The 21,089-nt window shown below is 41.1% G+C and overlaps 1 protein-coding gene across 4 annotated transcripts in view; it reads right to left on the reverse strand.

The window, feature by feature from the left end:
* Positions 1-18,214: 18,214 nt before the first annotated feature.
* Positions 18,215-21,089, reverse strand: part of SGK1 (serum/glucocorticoid regulated kinase 1) — a 106,230-nt gene continuing 103,355 nt past the window's right edge. For all 4 annotated transcript variants that reach the window (XM_015235824.3, XM_015235827.3, XM_015235825.3 and 1 more), the window contains 4 exons: positions 20,642-20,737; positions 20,019-20,174; positions 19,825-19,914; positions 18,215-19,411 (listed from right to left, as the gene is read on the reverse strand). In XM_015235824.3, the coding sequence (XP_015091310.2) occupies positions 19,244-19,411; positions 19,825-19,914; positions 20,019-20,174; positions 20,642-20,737 (510 nt within the window). In that variant the 3' untranslated portion in view covers positions 18,215-19,243. The remainder of the gene's footprint in view (positions 19,412-19,824; positions 19,915-20,018; positions 20,175-20,641; positions 20,738-21,089) is intronic.

A 21,089-nucleotide genomic window follows, 5' to 3' on the forward strand; every position in this document is an offset into this window, starting at 1 on the left:
TCAAAGTCCTTGTGACTGCTCTCACATGGTGGCATAAAATTATCCTTGGCATCCCCGGAGGGCCTGGCACTTTTTCTACCCCAGGGAGCTTTTCCTTTATCCTGCCCTGGCCTAATTAGGTCTCTCTTCTTTCCATTTTCCCTTCTTTCCTGCTCTAAGCACAAAAATATAAACTCTTTCGCAGCCCCTCATAGAAAAAGTGATTGCTGATCTAAGTAAATGTTTCCAAGGTGTGTTCTCGGAAAGGTCTTCTCCCCTTAGTGCTGTTCATTTCCCCCAAACAACCTGGCACATTCAGTTACCCTCCCCGGGCTTACCTCCTGGTCTCCTGGAGCAAATTCACCAAGGGACGGCACACCTTCCCTGCCATCAGAGGCAATGAGTTCACAGCTTTTGTAAGTTCCACTCATTTTCCCTTGAATCTTACCCCTTCCAAGCACACGGAAAGAAAACCTACCAGCAAGTTATTTAAAAATACTTGTGATCCTGCCTCATTTCGTGTCTCCCTGAAAAGTCTTTCCACTATGAAACAACAAAACATTAATTGTACTTTTGCATCAGAAATTGGCCATCAGAATTATCAACCCAAGGGTTACCAAGTGATCATCAGCATAACTCAAATTCATGCCAAATGCTTCCAGATGGAACATGCAGTTACTGGAGGCTGGTGGTGACCATTCTATTCTAACTTCTTTTCATAATTATGGCACAGACACAACATTTGATATTCTTGTTTGGAATTTTCTTTTTTTTAACCACCAGAAGACCATGAAGGCATTATGCTGGGAATGGGAAGCTGCTGGGCCACAGCTGTGCCCCGAGATGCCTGTACCACATGGAGAGACCAGATGTCCTAGCACTGGGGGGACCTGGGCAGATCCCGATGGGAGCAAATAAAATGGCCCCTCTGTGATGAGCAAATGGGCAACCAATACGTAACAGACTGTCTCTCTCGCTTATAGACAGTGGCTTACCGACCTTCCCCAGTGAATCAGGGAACAGAGTGCCTTGCTTTTCTCAGGCTCTCCATAAACCATCGCAGCTGTGCTTTCTGAAATACGTGGCTCCACAAGGACATTCATATAGTGGGAAAGAAAGGCAGAATTCTGGGAAACAGGCTGGGGTGGCACTCTGAAATGCCTGGACAGGGAGGGGATGGGCCTGGAGATTATTATACTAAGTGAAGTAAGCCAGAAATAGAAAGAAAAATACCATATGATGTCACTTATATGTGGAATCTTAAAAAATGACACAAATGAACTTATTTACAAAACAGAAACAGACTCAGAGATATAGAAAACAAACTTATGGTTACCAGGGAGAGAGGTGGGAGGAGGGATAAATTAGGAGTTTGGAATTAGCAGATACATACCACTATATATAAAATAGATAAACCACAAGGTCCTGCGGTATAGCACAGGGGGCTATATTCAATACATTGTAATAGCCTATCATGAAAAGGAATATATATATATATATATATATATATATATATAGGTATAACTGAATCACTATGCTGTATACCAGAAACTAACACAACATTGTAAGTCAACTGTACCTCAATTTTTAAAAAAGTGCTTGGACAGGAATGGAGTCTGAGAAATGCTGGGGACAGAGCAGTGTGGAAGGAGATACGGTTACCTTCATGGGAAAGTGAAAGAATAGAGACATCAGGAAGCAAGGTGCTGAAAAACCCACAGAGATGCACACAGAGTGACTCTGCATTTCTGGACCACCTGAGGGCTATTCTTATTACTATTTAGAAGGTCCATGAGTTCAAAAAATGCAAGAATTAATTCATATAATTACAGTAATTCAAAATGCCAGAGATCATTTGTAGCTGTAGTTAAACTTAAATGCAGCTTTTCTCACACAACCATAACTAAATAAATAACCCAAACTTAAAATAGGCAAACCCTAAATGGTGCACACGTTTTATTCTTCCTCTTCTCTATTCAAACGATTTGGTCCAAATCTTTCGGACAAGGTCAAGCAAGGGCACATGTCTGCACAGGTCAGGGTGGGGAGGTAGAGCAGGATGACCATGCTTGAAGGGTGTCCATGAGAAGAAGTAGCATCTTGGTGTGAGTGTTGGAGCCAGTGGAGAACCAGGTGGAGCCGGGGTAGAAGGGTGTCCCTGCAGGAGGGTAGCCCTGGGGCATCAGAGCCTGAGAAAGGTGAAGGTACCATGCAGAGGAGCGGGTGGCTGAAGCAACAGGGCATAGGTTACATACAGGGGGATTGACCACTTTATGAAATACTTTAAGGATAAAGAGAACAGGTTTCTCACTGTTGGAGCAAGGAGTTACAATCATGCTAGGCAGAAAATAAAAATGAACTGAACTGGAATTAGAGATATTGGTGTAAATTTGTTCTTTAATCTAGATAGATGAGAGAGATACAGAGATAGAGACAGAGACAGAGGAGGAGGGAGGGAGACAAGGAGAGTCAGAGACAGAGAGAGAAAGAGAAATAGCCCCTGACTCTGTCCACTGAGAAGTCCTGGGAGCAGTGATGCCCCAGGACCAAGTGAAGCCATGAGCACACCGAACCCAGTAAATGCCATTTTCCATTAAAGGAACCAGAGCTTTTTGGATAAATGGCTGATTTCAGGGCTAGGTTGACTTTTTTTTTTTTTTTTTTTGCCAGAAAGTGAAGAAATGCTCAAATTCGTTTTTTTTAAGGAACTTCCATGCTGTCTTCCATAGTAGCTGCACCAAACTACGTACCCACCAACGGTGTTGGAGGGGTCCCTTTCCTCCACACCCTCTCCAGCATTTATCTGTTGTGGACTTTTTAAGGATGGCCATTCTGACTGGTGTGAGGTGACACCTCACGGTAGTTTTGATTTGCCTTTCTCTGATGTAATTAGTGATATTAAGCAGTTTTTTTCCCTGTGGAGAGAGTCTATCTTATTTATTTTAACTATCACTTCTAAGAAAGAATCTTGTGTTCAGCCATCCCCCACAATAACCCAATCTGTGTGGTGGGATACATGCCCTCTCCCACGCGAGTCTGGGTGGGGTTGGGAGATGGCGTGAGGAAGGCTGGGGGGATGTCTGTTTCCAGGATGTGTCCCGGGTGTTGTGGCAGTTGCTGTGATACTGGTTTAAAATAAATGTTATGAGGCTTTTCCCAGAGAGTTCCTTAACCCTAATTTTCCCTGAGGATTCTTTTGTGAAGCATTAGTGACTGGAATAAACGTAACTCTTGTCAAGCCTCTAAGAAAATGGGATCTGATCTCTTTGTTTTGCCTAGAAGTAGCCTCTCCAGGCAAGTAAAGTACAGATATGGCATCTCTCTATCACGATTATGATTACTTAAGTCAACTGAACAGCTGTTCCATTTTCTTACGGTAATCTGATTCTAGGACTCTTTCTTCATTATTTCAAAGAACTACAAGAAAACTTGAGAAAACGTATGTTTACGTAATCAAGTTTAGGCAGAAAATCGTCATGTGAGATAAAAATAATAGGTTATGTCTGCAGGACACTTTGATACACTTCCAAATGGTTTTATTTTATTCTTAACATCCTTCAGAAACTATCTGCAATATTTAGAGCTAGAAGAAAATGTGCGGGTTACCTTCCCAGGTCTCTACCTGATAAAGGAATTTCCAGTACAACCTGCAGCCTCCCCCACACAGTTACAGAATGTGATGGTGAATTTTATGTGTCAGCTTGTCTGGGCTAAAGGATGCCCAGAGAGCTGGCAAAATATTATTTCTGGGTGTGTTTGTTTAGGTGTTTTTGGAGGGGATCAGTGGTTGACTGAGTAAAGAAGGTTGTCCTCACCAGTGTGAGTGGGCACCATCCCATCAGCTGAGGGCCCAAAGGGAACAAACAGACGGAGGAAGAGTGAATCTGCTCTCTGCTTAAGCTGCGACGTCTATCTCCTCCTGCCCTCTGACTTTGGTGCCCCTGGACCTTGGACTCGGACTGAATTTTTGTCATTAGTTTTCCTGATTGTCCAGCTTGCAAAATGGCAGACCAGGGGACTTCTCAGCCTCTGTTATCACATGAGCCAATTTCTATCTGAAATCTCCCCTTATGGCTATGTATCTATACATATCCTATTGATGCTCTTTCTCTGGGGAACTCTAATTCATGGAGCCACTCCACGGTCACTATCAAGATCTCACGACCTCTTCAGGTTGCTTCAAAGTCTGCCTCCCTTTGATTTCCACCCAGCTCCACTTTGTCCTGCCACACAGCACAGCAAGATCAGGCTAGTTCCTCCTCTGCTAAGTATCTGTGGACAGCTATCGTGTTCTCCATCTGCACACCTCCTGCACGCCCCTCTCAAGCTGAAAACCACCCCCAGACTCCTCTTTTTCCCAGCTAGATCGTCCCTGTTTCTGCCCTTAGAATCTGGTTTCAACAACTTTTCCATCCTGCTCACTTCAATTTGAACGGTTTTCTTGAAATATCCTGCTGGAAATAAAACCTTCTTCTGATATTGCCTCATTCGTTAAAAATGTGGACCTGATTTTCTTCCAGTCACAGCATTTCTGTTAATCAGCCTAAGAGCACATTTGATTTTTGGAAGCTTCATAGTGCACTTAACTCATATTGAGACTGCAGTCAATTAAATTGTCTAATGTTCACATGTACTGTTAAGCCCAACGTTTTTGATTTTATAGTTGTGAAGTTGATTCTTTGGACTTTTATGGGAAACTTTATATGTATTTTTTAAATCACTTTTCATCACATGTGACTCTTTGAATACTCTTTTTGAATTCTGACTCCATCGTTTCACATGCTACAGCTTCTTTTTCTAGCCTCAAGTTGTAATTTCAAGCTATTGACTTTTTCTGTTTGGTTTTTTGTTTGTTTTGACTAACTGACCAGTTGGCATCAATCCAAGTATTATCATCCCTGCTTTTCTAGCACAGAGATGTTTTGTAAATGTCTAGAAAGTACTATACAGGTGAATTACTCACTCACTCAACAAACGTTTATTGAGCACTTAATATACACTAGGCATACATGGGTGTCGGGGATTTAATAGAGGTCAGAATGATAAAGCCTGCCTTCAGGAAGCTTGTGTTCTAGGAAGAGACAGATAAATAATTGCAGAGCGGGGCGTAAAGGAAATAAAGACAGTGGGAAAACAGAATAATTTCTAGGGGAGCTGCTTCAGAAGAGGTGGAGAGAGCACATCTTCACCAAAATGTCTTAGAGCAGGCGAGGCAGGCTTTCAGGAAGAGAGAAGGGCAAACACAAGGTCCTGAGGCAGGGAAGAGCTTGACCAGCATGTCCAGGTCCGAGACGCACGATCTGACTTGGTCTCTTTCTGGTTCTGACTCTGACCTTGGCCCCCAGCACAGCACTTCTTGGGTTTGCTCAGGAGCACAGCCCTGAGTGGAGAACGCCGGCTGCTCAGCCAGATTCACCCAAGCCCTCACCTGGCACATGCGGGACTCCTCCTTTATGGACCATTTCGTAGGTGATTTTCGTTTGAAAGAGCACATGGAATCAGGAATTACAGGCTGAAGAAGGCCCAGAAACAATGCAAAAGTGTCCCTTTTCAAAAGCCTCAGCGGCTGTTGGAGTTCAGTAGCGCGTGCGTGTAAGTGCCAATGTGTGTCCCCTGCTCTGACTTTACCGTGTGCATGTGATCTTGCAGGCATCGTCCTTCCACTAACCTTATTATCTCCCTTCAATCTTCTAAAGGCACAGAGTAATGCCAATTCAGCCGCAAAGTCATCTGGAAAATTAATATTGAGGTCTAGTGACACCAGTCTCTTGCCCAGATTAGCTGTGGCCTCGAATTTTTCTTCCCATATTGTAATAAGTGATGGAAACACCAGCCAAGGGGAAAATGCCCTGTAGGCCCTTCTCAGAAGACTGTGAGGCAGAGGGAAACAATCACAAAAGTGTATTCAGAGCTTCAAAATAAATATTTAAAAACACTTAGTAAACATGTGTTTCCCCCAAGCAGACAGTAGAAAATAATGTGCCCTTATTTTAGCAAAACTGTCTCGATGCTAGTAATGTTCCGAGAAAGATCTTAACCTCCATAACTTCCTCTGTAAAAATGAAAAGACTGATATTAACAGCCTTCAATTTCTGGACGCCATGTAAAGGTTAATGACTGGCGGTTGACTGGATTTCACTAAGAATGCAATTTATTCAGGTCAGAGTGAAACACATTCTGTTTCATTGGTCATTCTTCTGATGGGGAAGCAATAGAAATATCAGAATATCTGGGGTCAGCAAGACCTGACTTTTTGCCATTTGCTAGCTCTAGGGAATAGCTATTTGTCCTCACTAGTCCCAGGGTCCCCTCTGTGACTCAGGGACAACAGTACTTAGCCCATTAAATAAGATAATGTATCTACAGTGCTTAATACATACGTAGGTTTCAACAAATGTCAACTCTTTAATTCTTCTCTCCCTTCTGAGATACTTTGAATTGTGTACAGGAATGTGTATGCACTTAATAGGACAGAAAACTCTTATAACTGGAACATTTGAGACATTTCCTCTGTTCATACATAAAAGGGGGCAATGATCTGAAAAACTGTCTGCAAGGCAAGACTTCCAGCAATGTTGGGAAGACTTTTCTGTTTAGACTGTTGAGATATCCAGAAGTATCCATTCTTTTTGATGACGTCTAAAGAGACACAACCCAGAGAACTGAGTCATGGGTTTTAGTGCAGTTTCTTCTTTTAAGCAGTTATGAGTCCTAAGCTAACCAGTTAAATTTTGCTTCCTCCTTCATTTGACCAATTGAATTTGAACACCTGTCTTAGTCTGACCCTCAAGGCTGTGAAATAAAAATTTATATACAGTCACTAGTCACTACATGTCTTTGAAATGTGAGGAGCTTGAATTTGCATTCAACCATAACAATGTTATACATTATGTTCTCAAAACTTCTAATTTTTGCTTACTTTTGAGTCAAATTTACATTTTCTTCCTCATTGTTTTAAACTTTATGTACCATTTTAGGGGTCGGTAAAATATGAGTGATGCATTGAAAATTGTGTGACCTTTGATCATATGATACTTTAGGCAAAGTATTAATCACCTATTATGTACCATGCACCGTAACAGTCTTGGCTTTCTCCGCCAAGGTAGGTATTATTATTATTTCTATTTTACAGAAAAGAAAAATTGAGTATCAGGGAGATAAAATCATTTGCTGACGGTCACAAGAATAGTAAGAGACCACAGGGTTTATTTGGTGTTTCCGACTCCAGATTTCACTGCTTCACAAGATTATTCAAAAACACAGAGGACACGCTTCTTTCTTCTTCCCACTGATTGTCAAGTTTAAACAAAAGAGCTTCAAGATCGTCCACTGTAAACCCAGTGTCCCCCAAACACCCAGATATGCATGAGGACAAGTTAGACTCTTGTTCCTTCACAACAACAACAACAAAATAAATAACAAATAAAACCACAATGAAACAAACATTCTCATTCCCTGAGCTAAGTAAGTCAATAACATTTGTGTGGTCACTTAATGATCGTGCAGCTCTCTGACTAGATTGCAAACTCCTGGAAGGCAAGATCTGAGTTCTGTTTTGCTTGCCACTGTATCCCTAGCAATAAGCACAGTGTCTAACATTGAAAAATACTCAAGAGATTTTTTTTTTAAATGGAAGCAATGCTATGGGTGAGCGAACTGTAACAAGAAAATTCTCAGGTGTGAATCAGCAATTTTAAGTATAACAGACAGGCAAATCAAGAAGGAAACACATGGCTCCAGCAATGTCCCCAGCTTGTCCTCCAGTGTTAAATAACAAACGTTTATCAAACATTTGGGTTGCAGTTCTGATGAGGACAGCTATACAGGGTGAAACATTCTGAGTAAAATATGTTTATGATCTGAAACTTGGGCTTTTTTTGGTCTTAGCTTATCAAAGTGAAATTCACTGGCAAACCTCATATAAACAATTTTTATAAATAAAAATCTGAGAGGAATATACTGAGTGTAAGCAAAGTGCCTGAGTAACAGACATGTAATAAAGGTAATACCCCCCGAAAAAGAGGACACGTAAACTATCAGGCATCATTGTAGCCACTGGGTGGCGCTGCAGACTGATGCTGCTGTTCTTTGGCACATTGTTAAAGGGTGTCAGGAAATTTTTTAAGTTAGGGCAGTAATTCCTTATGTGTGAAAGCTCCCTTTTTCATGTGATTCTCACAACAGCTCTAGGAGGAATGTAGCGGATGTATTACTATCCCTTAAGCACAGACTTCAGATACCATGTTTAATAAGAAACTGCCTTTCAGGAGATTTGTAACACATTTTAATGGAGCTTTTCACTTGAAAATGGCCCATTCACATTTTGGCTGCACATTCCAGTTATTTATTAGTGACCTTTGGTTCTTTACTCTAGTTTCAAGTGTCTGTCTCATAAAAAGGCAGATCTCTATGGAAGGGAGACTGAAAGAGCTGGTCTATGCATTCCTGGTGGTGGGTGCTGGGCTCACTGGTAAAGATACGTGGATGTTCCCCAAATTCCGTGAAGTCTCTGGTGTCAGAGCCTCAATTTAGCACATGCAGGAAGGGAATAGAAATATTTTACCATTTGCCTTACTAGTCCCAAAAGATAAAGCGAGTTAACATGTGATAGTGTGAAGTGGTCTGTAATGTAGGTTATTATTACTTTCTCTGGAAGCTTACTCTACGTTCCATTAAATTCTTCCCATTCCTAGCCCTGCTCAAACCATAATTCCTATACGGAAGACTCTCAAGCCATATGGTGACACTTGATGTGCCTGTTTGTTAATTAGCCCATCAATGACTTGATAGATTCTTTGTTATTTTCTTCTATTAGCTTAATAGTTTTATGTTTCATATGTAGGTCTTTTCCCATCCATTTGATGTTTATTTTTAAAGTCATGTGAGGTAGATATTTTCATATAATGAGCTAAATATCCTAACATCATTTGGTAAATAATCTCATTTCTGCATTGATTTGTGGTGTCACTAATCTCATATCCTGTATATCATCTCTCTGTCCCATTTGTCCTTTTGTCTGTCCATATGTAAATATCATTTTGTTTTAAAATACTGTTTCAATGTCTTTGTAATGTTTTAAGATCTGGTAGGTATAGTTTCCCCTCTCTGCTCTCCATTTTCTATTATTTCATGTAAATTTTGTGTGAAATATTAGTGACTCTTACTCTTTCATATACATTTCACAATTAATTTTTCAATTCAACAACAACAAATCCTTTTAGACTTTCAGTGGAAATGTACTGAAACCTATAGGTCAACTTTGAAAGAATCAATATCTTTGCAAAATTATGACATCCTGTCCACTAACACACCTTTTCCTGTAGTCAGTCACTTTAATAGAGTTAATTTTTTTCTCTACAAAATTTTTGTGCATTCTGTGTTAGGGTAATTTCTAGATACTTTATCTATTTTGCTGTTAACTATAAACAAATTTTTTTTTTCTGTTCTGTTTGCTAACTTTTATTTCTGGGTAGAGAAACCTTATTGATTTGTGCAGGCAGATACTGGATGAAGCAGGCTTAATGAACTTCCAGTTAGGTTTTATAGTTTGCTGATCTCTTTGGTATTTCTGTGTAAATTACTACAACATCTGCATCAATGACAATTTTGTCTTGTCTTTTCTTTCATGATGACTATATCTCTTCTTTCTTTCTCTGCTTTTGTTGTTGTTGTTGTTTGTTTGTTTTGCATGGTTGGGACCTTGAAAACTATGTGGAATGTGTTTGACAGTGACAAGGACTCATGGTATGAGACTCTCTTTCCTCCTCTCTCATCCCTCTTTCTCTATCTTTCCCCCACTATCTCTGTCTCTGTTTCTATCTCTAATCTCTCTGTCTCCTTTGTCTTTATCTCCAATGCATGATTTTTATTTAAATCTTAAAGCTCAAACAATAGTAAAATGATGATTTGGATATTCTTTATTTCGTAATATCTTTTATATCTTACACTTTAAATCGCTTGTTCACATATATAATTTCATCATGTTAAGGATTAGTATGATGGAGAGCAATTCTTACTCTTTGAATTCAGGAATTTAATCCCTTGAAAAAGCTTCTTGCTTTTAAATGTGAAGAATTTTCAAAGGCGATTCAAATATACATATGCATATTGAGAGGTGTTAAAAAACTGACTAGATAACAAAATTCTCAGCAGGATAATCTGTTAGAAAAGCCTTAAAAGACTCCCAGAGGCCGCAATTCTTAACATAAACTACTGTGTAAATTGGGGCAGTTCAAAGCATGGTGTTTTCTGGGAAGCATCTGAACCTAGCTGACCACTTTCTGGTTGGCCACTCCAGGTGGACTATGCGGTCTGTCTGGTTGGAACTTTGCCCTGGCCTGTGAGGAAAGCAGAACAGCTACTGGTATCCCCATTCTATGAAAAAGGAAATTTAACAACATGGTGGGGGTAGAATCTGAATCCAAATCTTCTGGATTATATCCAGATACGCCCCCAATAACCCTAGGTTTCTTCCACAGATTTGACCGTACTGCTATTTGCAATGACGGAAAAATAAAAAACAAAGCTTTTGTGAAAGTGTCACTCGCCGTTCCTCTCTTTAAAGAAAAGGTTGACATGATGAAATGTCAGGCTATTATAGCACTGTGCCACTCTGTTTTTGTTGGTGAGTAATGCAATACAATTCTCCCTTATTTTACGGTGTGTGTTTCTTAAAGAAACCTGAAAGAAATTTAATTTGACAGTTTAATAATCCTTTGGGATAATTAGAAACATCTTGAAGTCTATAAAACCAGCATGTGGGACTCTTTACTCAGCTTATAGTTCGCAGTCTTCCTGCTGCAGTTGGAAAGGGGGTCGTGCTTGGGACTCTGAGGGCACAGGATTGTTCTCTGTGTTTCCAAAGATGCACAGCTGGAGGAGCTGATTGGAAGCCATGTTTTAAGTTACAAAGGGTCCGTGCAGTAGGTCTGAGTGGTCCCAGCCCCTCGCTCCCGGGACAAGTATCAGCAACACCATTATTTACTTTCTCGTTAAGTTAAAATACATTTTTCTGCATCTTGGCACATTACCTCAGATCTTCTACAGTACAAAAGAAGTGCTTTTAGTCCCAGGTCAGGAAGAAATAAACCAAGGCTCAGAAAGACTAAGAAGCCGAGCTCGGTTTCAAGAATCAGAGGTTTTCTTAAGTGACTGTGCTTCCTCTCAACGTACCTTTACTTGGCTTCCTGCTCTTTGGAACTCAGATCAGCCTGGCCAGGTTTAATCCTTGTTCTTGTATGGAAAACAGAAAATTCTTCAGATTATTATAAACAATGTGTGATCCATTCTCCCTTGTGAGTGAGTGTGTGGTCTGCTCTCAGGGGGGCCCTTTAAATGTTTCTGGTGATACACCAAAGAGCCTGCCTGCTTCCTTTCCAAAACTGGTTATGGGATTCTGATGGACGTTGGGGCCACCAGGTGTGTGCCTACGATTGGAAGCTGAGAACAGACTCTGTCGAACTGGAGAGTGGACTTGGTCTCATCTAATGCCAAGCTAGTGTCCCAGTGAGCCCCTTCTTTCCTTACGATTGCATAGTTGGGGGAAGCAGAGCTTTCAATCTTCAGTGTCTGGGATTTTGTTTTTCTGTTGTGTTGCTCAAAGATAAAGAAGGCACAAGAATGCAAAAGAGAAGGCGGCTCGTTGAATTTTACACAATTGGATATGAAGTTACACTGTAACAGTTACAAGTGTTTCTGGCCATAGACTCATTTTACTTCGTCAACACGGTGGCTTTTGGTTTTGATCTTATTGCTTTAATTTCAACGCTTTTAAGAGAAAATGCATTTCCCATGACTCCCGTCCTCTTAATCTAATATGATTTTCAACTCTGGCTCCTGAAGGCACTGAGTTCACCTGGAGCTAATAGTGACCTCCCCTATCCCTGACATTTTTGTGATTTTATGGTATTAGAAAGGACAAGAGAGTTGATAAGGGAGAGTGACGTAAAGGAATGGGGGGATGGTTAGAAGGGAAAGTGTTATCCCTGAATCAGGTCAGCTTTGTGAAAATATTCAGGTATGCTCGAGGCATGAGACAGCTGCTTGGTGAGTGGCAGATCAAGATGACTCCTAGCTGTTTTTCTGTAACAGTGAAGTTGCTGAGCTGTTAGGTCCTAAAGACTGTGGACAAAGCAAAAATCGTACATAGTTGCAAAGGGCAACCTGGAAAGCCGGGTCTCCGGTCTCAGGGAGTCTATCACTTTGTTCTGTAACATGAAACAAGATTGCTGTGTCTTCATCCTGCAGCAGATGAAAAAGAAGACATGCAGCACAAGAGTTACGTTACACCGAAAGTTTTTTAACACTAGAATCACATGAGTGAGATTTTGAGCTTTTAAAAAACATGAACACTTATGGTAACTTAAAAAAAAATCAACCAGCAATGAAGACACCTCCTCTGCTCCCTCTTTAAAAATTCTAATCTTGTGTTATTAGAAGCCTTTATGCTTGTTTATGCATAGCGAATTTCTAAAAGAATACATCAAAAGGCTTGTTTCCAGCCAGGAAAAATTGGTATGTAAATGGCTGAGCAGTGAGGCAATCGTGAAATTATTACTCATTTTGACTCATCATGTTTTTATTTATTTTACCAAAAGCATGTTATCCATTTACAAATGGAAGAAAAATGTAAGGAAGTTTCATTGCTTTCACATTCTTTCCTCTTTGATTATTTATTCTTTGGTTTGCCATACTTTAAAAGAGTTGTCACATATACATTTGAAAAATATTTTCTCTAAATTTATTGCAAATTGTTCATTATTATTAGATAGCGTATAATCTAATTCAAGCGTTAAATCATTTCTGGATGTCCCTTTGTCATGATCTTTGTCATGATCTTTCAGAGGAAAATATAATCATTGTTTGCAATTTAGACTCCAAACTGTTTCCAGCTTAACCTTAATTAATCTAATTAAGTGAACTTGAATTTAATTAATAATTGCCCAAACAAATAGATCTGTACTGGCCTTTGCTAGCAACACTGCAACACACCTGGAATCAAATGGTCTGGTTATGGAGGGCGATGACTTTGGTCTCTGGAATGCTGGGTTCAGAGTCTATGACTATCCAAAGTGACAGTAAAACAAAGGTGAGCAGAATTGTGTTAAATCACCTGGATGTCATGCCCAAATTGGCAGCCACTCATCTGTTTTATATATGTGTCTGTGAAGTGACACCATGTCCTCATGCTTATGTTCCTTGTTGACAAGAGGTGATTTTATCTGTGTGTATATTTTCTTGTGAACAGTCTGTACCTTACACATTGTTGTTGCAGCACTGTCATCATACCTGCTGCAGGACACTAGGTGGAGCGCAGAACAGACAACACAGAAAAGAGGAAACCACCCTGCCTGTCAGAGCCTGCGGTTTCCAAGATAAATACACAGAAGTATCTGTCTGAACATAGTGTTACAGGTAAACACTAAATAAACATCAAGGATTGCTCCTAGCCTTCCTGCTAAAATCCTTCACAGAGAAGATGTGGAAAGGTGAGAAAACGTGTATCTATTAAACACATTCTTATATAGCAAACATGTAACGGCCAAAGCAGACTTGGAAAGGTCACATGTAAGCTACGAGTGAAGTCTAAGTAGTAATAATTCAAGTGTTACTTTTGGTGATTAGCTGACAGTTTTCATGCAGTGTGAGAAAAACATTTAACCAGTTTCTCAAATTGGACTTAATTTGGATGAGTGTGTTTTTCTTAAGAAGCGTTGTGCTGATTACAACCAGGTTAAGTTTTACACCATTAAGCTGCTAATACAAGGCTGGAGGCATATGGGGTAGGATTTCAGGAGCTTTTTGATGGATGAGATGAGAAATTTCTTATCAGGATGAGGGAGAGCTTGCGTCCATGTGTAGCATCCTGCCTCGCCAAGTACATTGATTGATTATCTATCGGCTGATTCATTACATCTTGGGGATAGTGAAGAAGTTGGTGGGTGGCTTTGGTCCTAGAGGCCGTTGCTGCAGCTGTGAAAAGCACTTCAATAAGTTGAGTCAATTACATTACAATACAAACTACATTAAATGTGCCTTCCTTTGGATTCATCCTTTTTCTTCCTCCATTCCCAGCAACTCATGAAGCTCCATTGATTTTGGGCCTTCAAAATATCCTATCTTTTTCCTGCCACCACCAGGGTGATGACTGTCAGAAGTCTTCTCAATGGCATTATTATTATTATTATTATTATTATTATTATTATTATTATTATTAGTTCCAAAGTTCTCCCCACACTCCCCACAACTCTTGGCAAGAGTCACTAGAACATGCCTTTTGGTCACTTCACTTTCCTCATGGAAAACTTCCAAATGCTTCTCTTTACTACCTAGTGAAATCTGAACTTCTCCACAAGGCTTCCAAGAACATCAATCACAAGGTCCACGTCCCGTCCAAAACGACTTCTCGCTGCTTTTCAATATCTTTTTCTCCAAAAATCTACTTAAGATAAGGGGAAACTGAGAAAGGTAGTTCTCAGGTAGAAAGTGGAGAAAGAAGAAATTAATTAGCATTCTTTGAATTCCAGTTCCTTCTGACCTTGTGTCATAGATACCAGTGAAAAAATAGGCATTGGGTACATTTTTTCCCCCTAAAGAAACTGAAGTTAGAAGTTTGCCCAAGTTGCTACCTGCCTGATGCTAGAGGGCAAATGAGTAGAGCTGAGATTCTGACCTCGGTCTGCCTGAGACCTTCTCTTTTTCCAATGCCCCATTCATTGTGCTTATACAGGCTGCCTCTTCCCTTGTACAGGCCCCCTTTGTAGCCAGTAGCTGGAATGCCCTTCTTTCTGCCTCATCTTCAAGATTCAATTCCCAAGATGGTCTACCTGGACCCTCCAGATCTTCCTAAGCGTCTCTGTCCTAAACTACCTGAAAACTCAGTCCTTTTCCCTAAACCCCAAATTGGGTAAGATGTCCCTCCTCTGTGTTCCCGTATCATCCTGTTTTTATCACACCACACATTTTTTAATATTTTTATTGATATATAACAAACATATGGAAAAGTTTCCATGTCATAAGTGTTTAGCTTGATGAAATATCAAAAAGCAAAGCGAAGGGGAGATTATAGCTCAGTGGTAGAGGTGCATGCTTAGTATGTACAAGGTCCAGGGTTCAATCCCCAGCACCTCCAGTTAAAAAAAAAAAAAGCAAAACCACTTCCTGAAACCACCAACAAGATCGAGAAATTGTGAGCACCCAGAAGACCACCCCCGTCAAGTGCCCTCTTGATCATTATCTCCACCCTCCCCTCCCCAAAGGCAATCATGTCCTGACTCCTATAAAAGCTTTATTTTGTTTGCCTTCTTTCAAATTTTATATAAATCAAATTATACAGTTTGGTTTCCATGTTTGTGAGACTGATTCCCTGTTGCTATATGTAGCCATTATTCATTTGTTTTCATTATAATATGGTATTCCATTATATTTATTCATTTTATCTGTTATATGTATTCATTTTGCTCTTGGTGGACATTTTGAATTGTTCCCGTTTAGGGGGCTAAAATAAATAGTACTACTATAAACATTATTGCAAAAATTTTATTAAATATATATACATTCTTTGGGGTGTATACCATGGAGCAGAACTACTGGGTCATTAGTTATAAATCTGTCTATCTTTGTTAAGTAGTAAGTGCCAGTTTTCTAAAATTGTGGTACAGTTCACCCTCCTACTGCAATGCATACTTCCAGCTGCTCCTCATCTTTATCAACAACTGTTAATGTCTACATTATAACTGCAAATTCTTTCTCCCTCCCCTCACCCCCTTCTCTTCTCTCTTTGCCTAGCATGACACTTAGAAGGTATCTTAATAAGAGGCTAGTGAGATAATAAGTGAATGACTAACAAGCACACAGTGTTTGCTTCTATATTCTTGCTGTCACCTGTTAGGTGGCAATATTATGCAGAATAGCGTATTGGTTACAAGCATGGGCTTTGGGGCTAGACTGCCATGATTTAACTTCTAACCTCACCACATTCCAGCAAATTACCTTTCTGTGCTGGTTTCTTCACTTTTGACATTATAAGTTTATTCTGAAGATTAGGTAAGTTTTGTCTGAAATGTGTAGACCAATGCCTGATGTCTAGTAGGAGCTCTGTAGTAGTCACTATTAGCGTTATCTCACCCTCAGGGCCTGCATCCTGTTAGACTCTCCAGAAGCAGAACTGGTTGGTAAGAGTCTTTGGCATCCCCCTGTAAAGTCTATTCTAGGCAGCCAAACCCACAGCGAGCCTCTGGGCTTCTGAGGTTCCCTTTACCCATAATTTACCACCTGCTTTGTACCATGAATGTGTGCCATGTCTCCCCAAGTAGATGGCAAATTCCCTAAAGAGTAGTATTTGACTTATCTCCATGGTAGCAGTGGTTTCAGAGTCCCATTTCAACTTGTGCAAATCTTAGCTGACTGCGTTCCTCCAGACCACATTTGAGCAGCTCCACAGATGAAGAAGTATGGACAAGGGAATTGTCCCTTTGACCAACCATCCTGCTCAAATGAAGTTTCAAATGCTGCCAGGGATGTGCTCCACACCCCTAGATAAAAGATACCTCTGCACCTATGCTATTTGATGTCATAGTGTTTAGTAAATATTTGCCTTTTTTTTTTTTATTGACCCTTGTTCTTTCTGGACTTCCGTGTTCTCATCTTGTTCACTTCCCACCCACTTGTGTTTGACCTAAGCTCTTCCCATTTTCGTGTCAACACCTGGGATGCCTCTGGCTCATCAGCTCTCCACAATGTAAATCAGATCGTACCTACTAGATTGGCTAAAGCCGTAAACCAAATTTCCACCCATAAAAAATTAAAAAGCTTTGTGATCTGTGACTAGCCCCTCTGAGTGATCTATAATTAGATGAGAGTCCCAGCTGCAAGACCTGTGTTCAGATAAAAATGTGATTTAAGCACTTGCTGTTCAAGGAGGAATTCGTCACTGTTACTGATCATGAGAACGAGGGGGAAACATGCAGAAAGCCTCCCTGTCAGGGCTAGCCTCCGCCTTTACTAGGAAAGTACAGACTCTGGATTTTCTTTGTCACTCTTGTTGGTTTTGCTTTTGGGTTTGGTAGTGGATTTAATACGCAGCTAATCGCTGTAGGGGTAGAGCAGTAACTGAAATGCAGAGCTTGATCTGGGGCTCATGTTCAGCAAGAAATCATTGACTTGAGGGAGAAGGACTAAGCAATCTCCAAACACCTGTTGAACCAGTCTTAGAAGCCTTGATGGGGAGGTGAGATCTAAGAGCCATGATAAATGGAGGAATGATCACTACTTTCCCCGGGGAAATCTTTGTGCAAACTGAGAGGTCAGGGTAGAGAGAGTGCAGCTGGCTTAGAGGTTAAAGCAGCAGCAAGACCAAACACTGGAGGAGCCGGTGTGTGCTAGAAATTAGTTAAAGGCTTAGAAAAGTAAAAAAGTCCAAACAACTTGGATGCAAAATAATGATCTCTTAATATGCCCTCTGTTACAAGAAATTTTCCAGTGGGACCCAGAGTCAGGTGGGCCCATGCAGTGCTGGGTACATACCAGCTCAAGAGGCTTCTGGTTCAAACCAGAGATGTGTGCCTTCAGGATCCTTCTTTAAGCTGACATTGGACCCAGCTCTGGTTACTCTCAGAAACCAGGAGTCCTGCCAGCTTAGTGTTTTTGGAGCAAAGCCATTTATGAAAAACATCCTCACCTTCTTCAGGAGCATTCTCCTATACCTGCAGATTATCTTGATGTCCATTTCAACAAGCTGCTTTTTTAAAAAAAAATCTGCCTTGGGGGAGGGTATAGCTCAGTGGTAGAGTGCATGCCTAGTATGCATGAGGTCCTGGGTTCAATCCCAGTGCCGCCAGTAAAAAATAAATAAACCTAATTACCTCCCTGCTTCCACCAAAAAAAAAAAAAAAAACTAACTAAAAATAAAAAGTCTGCCTTTCTCATCAGACTCTGTAAGGACAGAGATTTGCCCATGGCTGTCCTTGTGAGACAGGTAAATTGACAATGGTTTGTTCGGATGGATTTATGGATGACGATGACGTCATAAAATGCTGCTAGAAGCCCCGAAGTGTAAACTGGCTCTAAGACCACCCTATTCTCTCCTGAGTCAGAAGCTGATGCTATTGGAGGAAGGAAGCCCACTGAGCTGGAACTGGCAACAGCCATTTCTCTGGGTTTAAGTTTCAAGTGAGTCTACTATTTCCCCCCTTAACTGAAATAGACAAAAATAACACACTAACACAATTTATGTAAATATTTTTCAAGGTTTTATTGCAAACCAAAGTTGGTTTATCACACACAAAAAAAGGTGTGTGGTGGTGGAGGGGGGAAGAATTGTACATATTATAACCATGTTAATTACAGTACATTAAAATGGTGGTTTACATTACAAATAAGCCTGTAAGTTTAAATATACTAGTGTTACAACCCAATGTACAGACTTCCTTTATACAATACATACACTTATCAGGAATGCAAAAAAAAAAAAACCAAACACATAAATAATGCCCATTTTACAGGTGACATTTTAAACAATGAAAACACCAGGCTCTGACTGACAACTGGGGCATTGGTCCATAAAAACCCTTTCTAAAAATAGAAATATTTGTAGCAGCAATGCTTTCTTTAAGCATCTGGATACGAGTCATTGCAAGACCATTTTCAATAAATTTTAGTTATTAACTATATCTTACAAAAAAAAAACAGTCTACACATAAATTGATCTTCCAAATATGGAAGAAACAAACAATGTCCCACGTTGTAGTGTCCTGCAAGTGTCACATTGATGCTTAGAACTGAGTCCTTCTGTGAGCAAGCACACCACATTCATACAGCTGATCACACAGGAAGTCCACGAGGGGAAACAGAGAACAGAAACACTCGGCACTAGGAAAAGCTTTGGAGCTAACGCGATCTCATCAGAAAAGGCACATTTCATAAGATTCGTTATCACAGCCCAGACAGACCTCGAAGCTCCTTCTTAGAACAGCGCCCTCCTTCTAACGAGACCACTGCCTCTGTCTCGGGCGGCACGCTAATGCTCATTTCAGAGATAGCACCACATTGGAAGGAAGGAAAAACCTCATTAGCTCACTGAGGAGGATGTGCTCTTCGAAAAGCTTCCAGCAAACAGTGTGCAATAAGACTGCCAAGAGGCGCAAGCTTCCGGGGATGTGCAAATTCTCTTTTAAGATGTCCTGTCAGCGGGCGGCTCCGCCAAGAGGCTAACTAAAACGTTCCCAAAACACAAGGAAAAATCCTCTGCAACCAACCCCAAGACTGTTCAGAGGAAAGAGTCCACAGGGGGTGCATAGGAAAAGCCCAGGAAGGCCTCGGCCGCCTCCTTGACACTGGCTGTGAGGAGGATGCTGTCGGGAGACCGGCCGATGGAGTTGGGGACCGGCTCTTCAGTGAACTCGGGGTCAAAGTGCCGTAGGTCACTGGGTCCACTCTGTCGAGGGAGAAAACACACTCAGTGTCAAGAATTCACTGTGCAGACAGGGCAGAAGTCCTGAGATCCCCAGGCCGGCTTTAAGTACTGGCGCTGAGTCTTCAGGGCCCTACACGGAAGCCTCCCATCCCCCACCACTTCAGGTACAGAGCCCAAAGCCACACCGCGTTCACACTATGGGGCTCAGGCTTATTCTGGGCCTCTCGGTGCTTTAATTTATAAGTGTGTTGAAAAATCATGCGAGCTTCGTTGAAACAAAAGTTCTACTTTTTTTGTAGGTAAAATAGATAATGGTTTACGAATCAAATATCTGCCAATTTATTCCTGGAGGGCTACCCTTCCCCACCCCTCCCAACTCTGACTTAAAGAAATGCCCTTTGGGCCTCGCTACATCAGGAGAGAGAGCTACTCACCACATTTGGGTTAAAAGGGGGAGTAATCTTCTTATTAATGAGATCATCCCAGTTAATGAGGGAGAAGAAGACGTGATTCTTAATCTCCATCTGTTGAGGAAGAAACACGAGTTTAGACAGGCGACATTCAAGAAGGGCGGTGAGGTCTAGTGCTTGGCCCAGACAGCCCAGGAGAACAGGAACATATTACTCACAAAGTCATCCTTGGCACCCAGCCTCTTCGTCCTGTCCTTCTGCAGGAGGCCCTCCAGGACGTGTCTTGCAGAGTTTGTAATATTTGGCTTCAACTGGAGGGGCTTGTTCAGAATGTTGTCGTACATCTCAGCTGTGTTTCGGCTATAAAAGGGAGGCTGAAAGAAGGGGGAAGGCTACTTAGTACTTAATTGGACGTTCTGTAGAGCATCCATTACCGATTAAGTCTTAAACTGGAAACTGGATTGGACTAAGTCTTTCCCTTAATAGGTTTTCTTTGCCCTGGAGTTTTAAGTGTCTATTTTGCAACTCTTATCAGGGCGTAGATGCCAATAAGCCATGTTTTTCATTCTCACATAGGTTTAAGTGCGGCCCATATATAGTAAGCTGAATTTACGTAAGAAAAATCCACCAGGGAGGTAAGCATTTACCCTAAGACACTTAGAGAATAACCTACAGACCTGTCTTATCAGCATTTGATAAGTTAACTGACAAAGGGCAAGACACAATGAACAGGTCTGCACTGGAGCCTGTGTCCCCAGATAAGCTTGGATTTGAAGCCTGCATTCAAGGGAGCATTCATCAACCAGGAGCAATACTCCACGGTCCTCCACGGGCTACTCACCAGGCCATAGAGCATCTCATATAAGACGGCCCCCAGGCACCACCAGTCCACAGTCCTGTCATAAGGCTGCTTATGAAGCACCTCAGGTGCGAGATACTGAAAGACAGACCAGGAAAAGAGAGAGTTTAGAGCCCCCGAAACCCGCAATCCCAAGACCAGGTGTGCACTTTGAAAGGGCTAAGAGACCTTGGGTCCACTCGGAGGATCTGTCTCTTTGGCTTACTTCCTGGTAAAACTGCTGGACTTTGAGACTGACTGGCCACGTATATGTTTAGGAAGCTATTGGGCATCCCACAGATCTTACTTGGGGATTTAGAAACCTTTTATGACATGGATCTTGCAAACAGCTAGTTTTAATTAAAGCAACATGAGGCCTTGGAATTTCTCATGCCTCAAGCAGCAAATGTATCTTACTTGCACTGAACTGGACTAAAAAATCTGCAGGAAC

The sequence above is a fragment of the Vicugna pacos genome, chromosome 8 (genome assembly GCF_048564905.1).
Source record: "Vicugna pacos chromosome 8, VicPac4, whole genome shotgun sequence".
NCBI lineage: Eukaryota > Metazoa > Chordata > Mammalia > Artiodactyla > Camelidae > Vicugna > Vicugna pacos.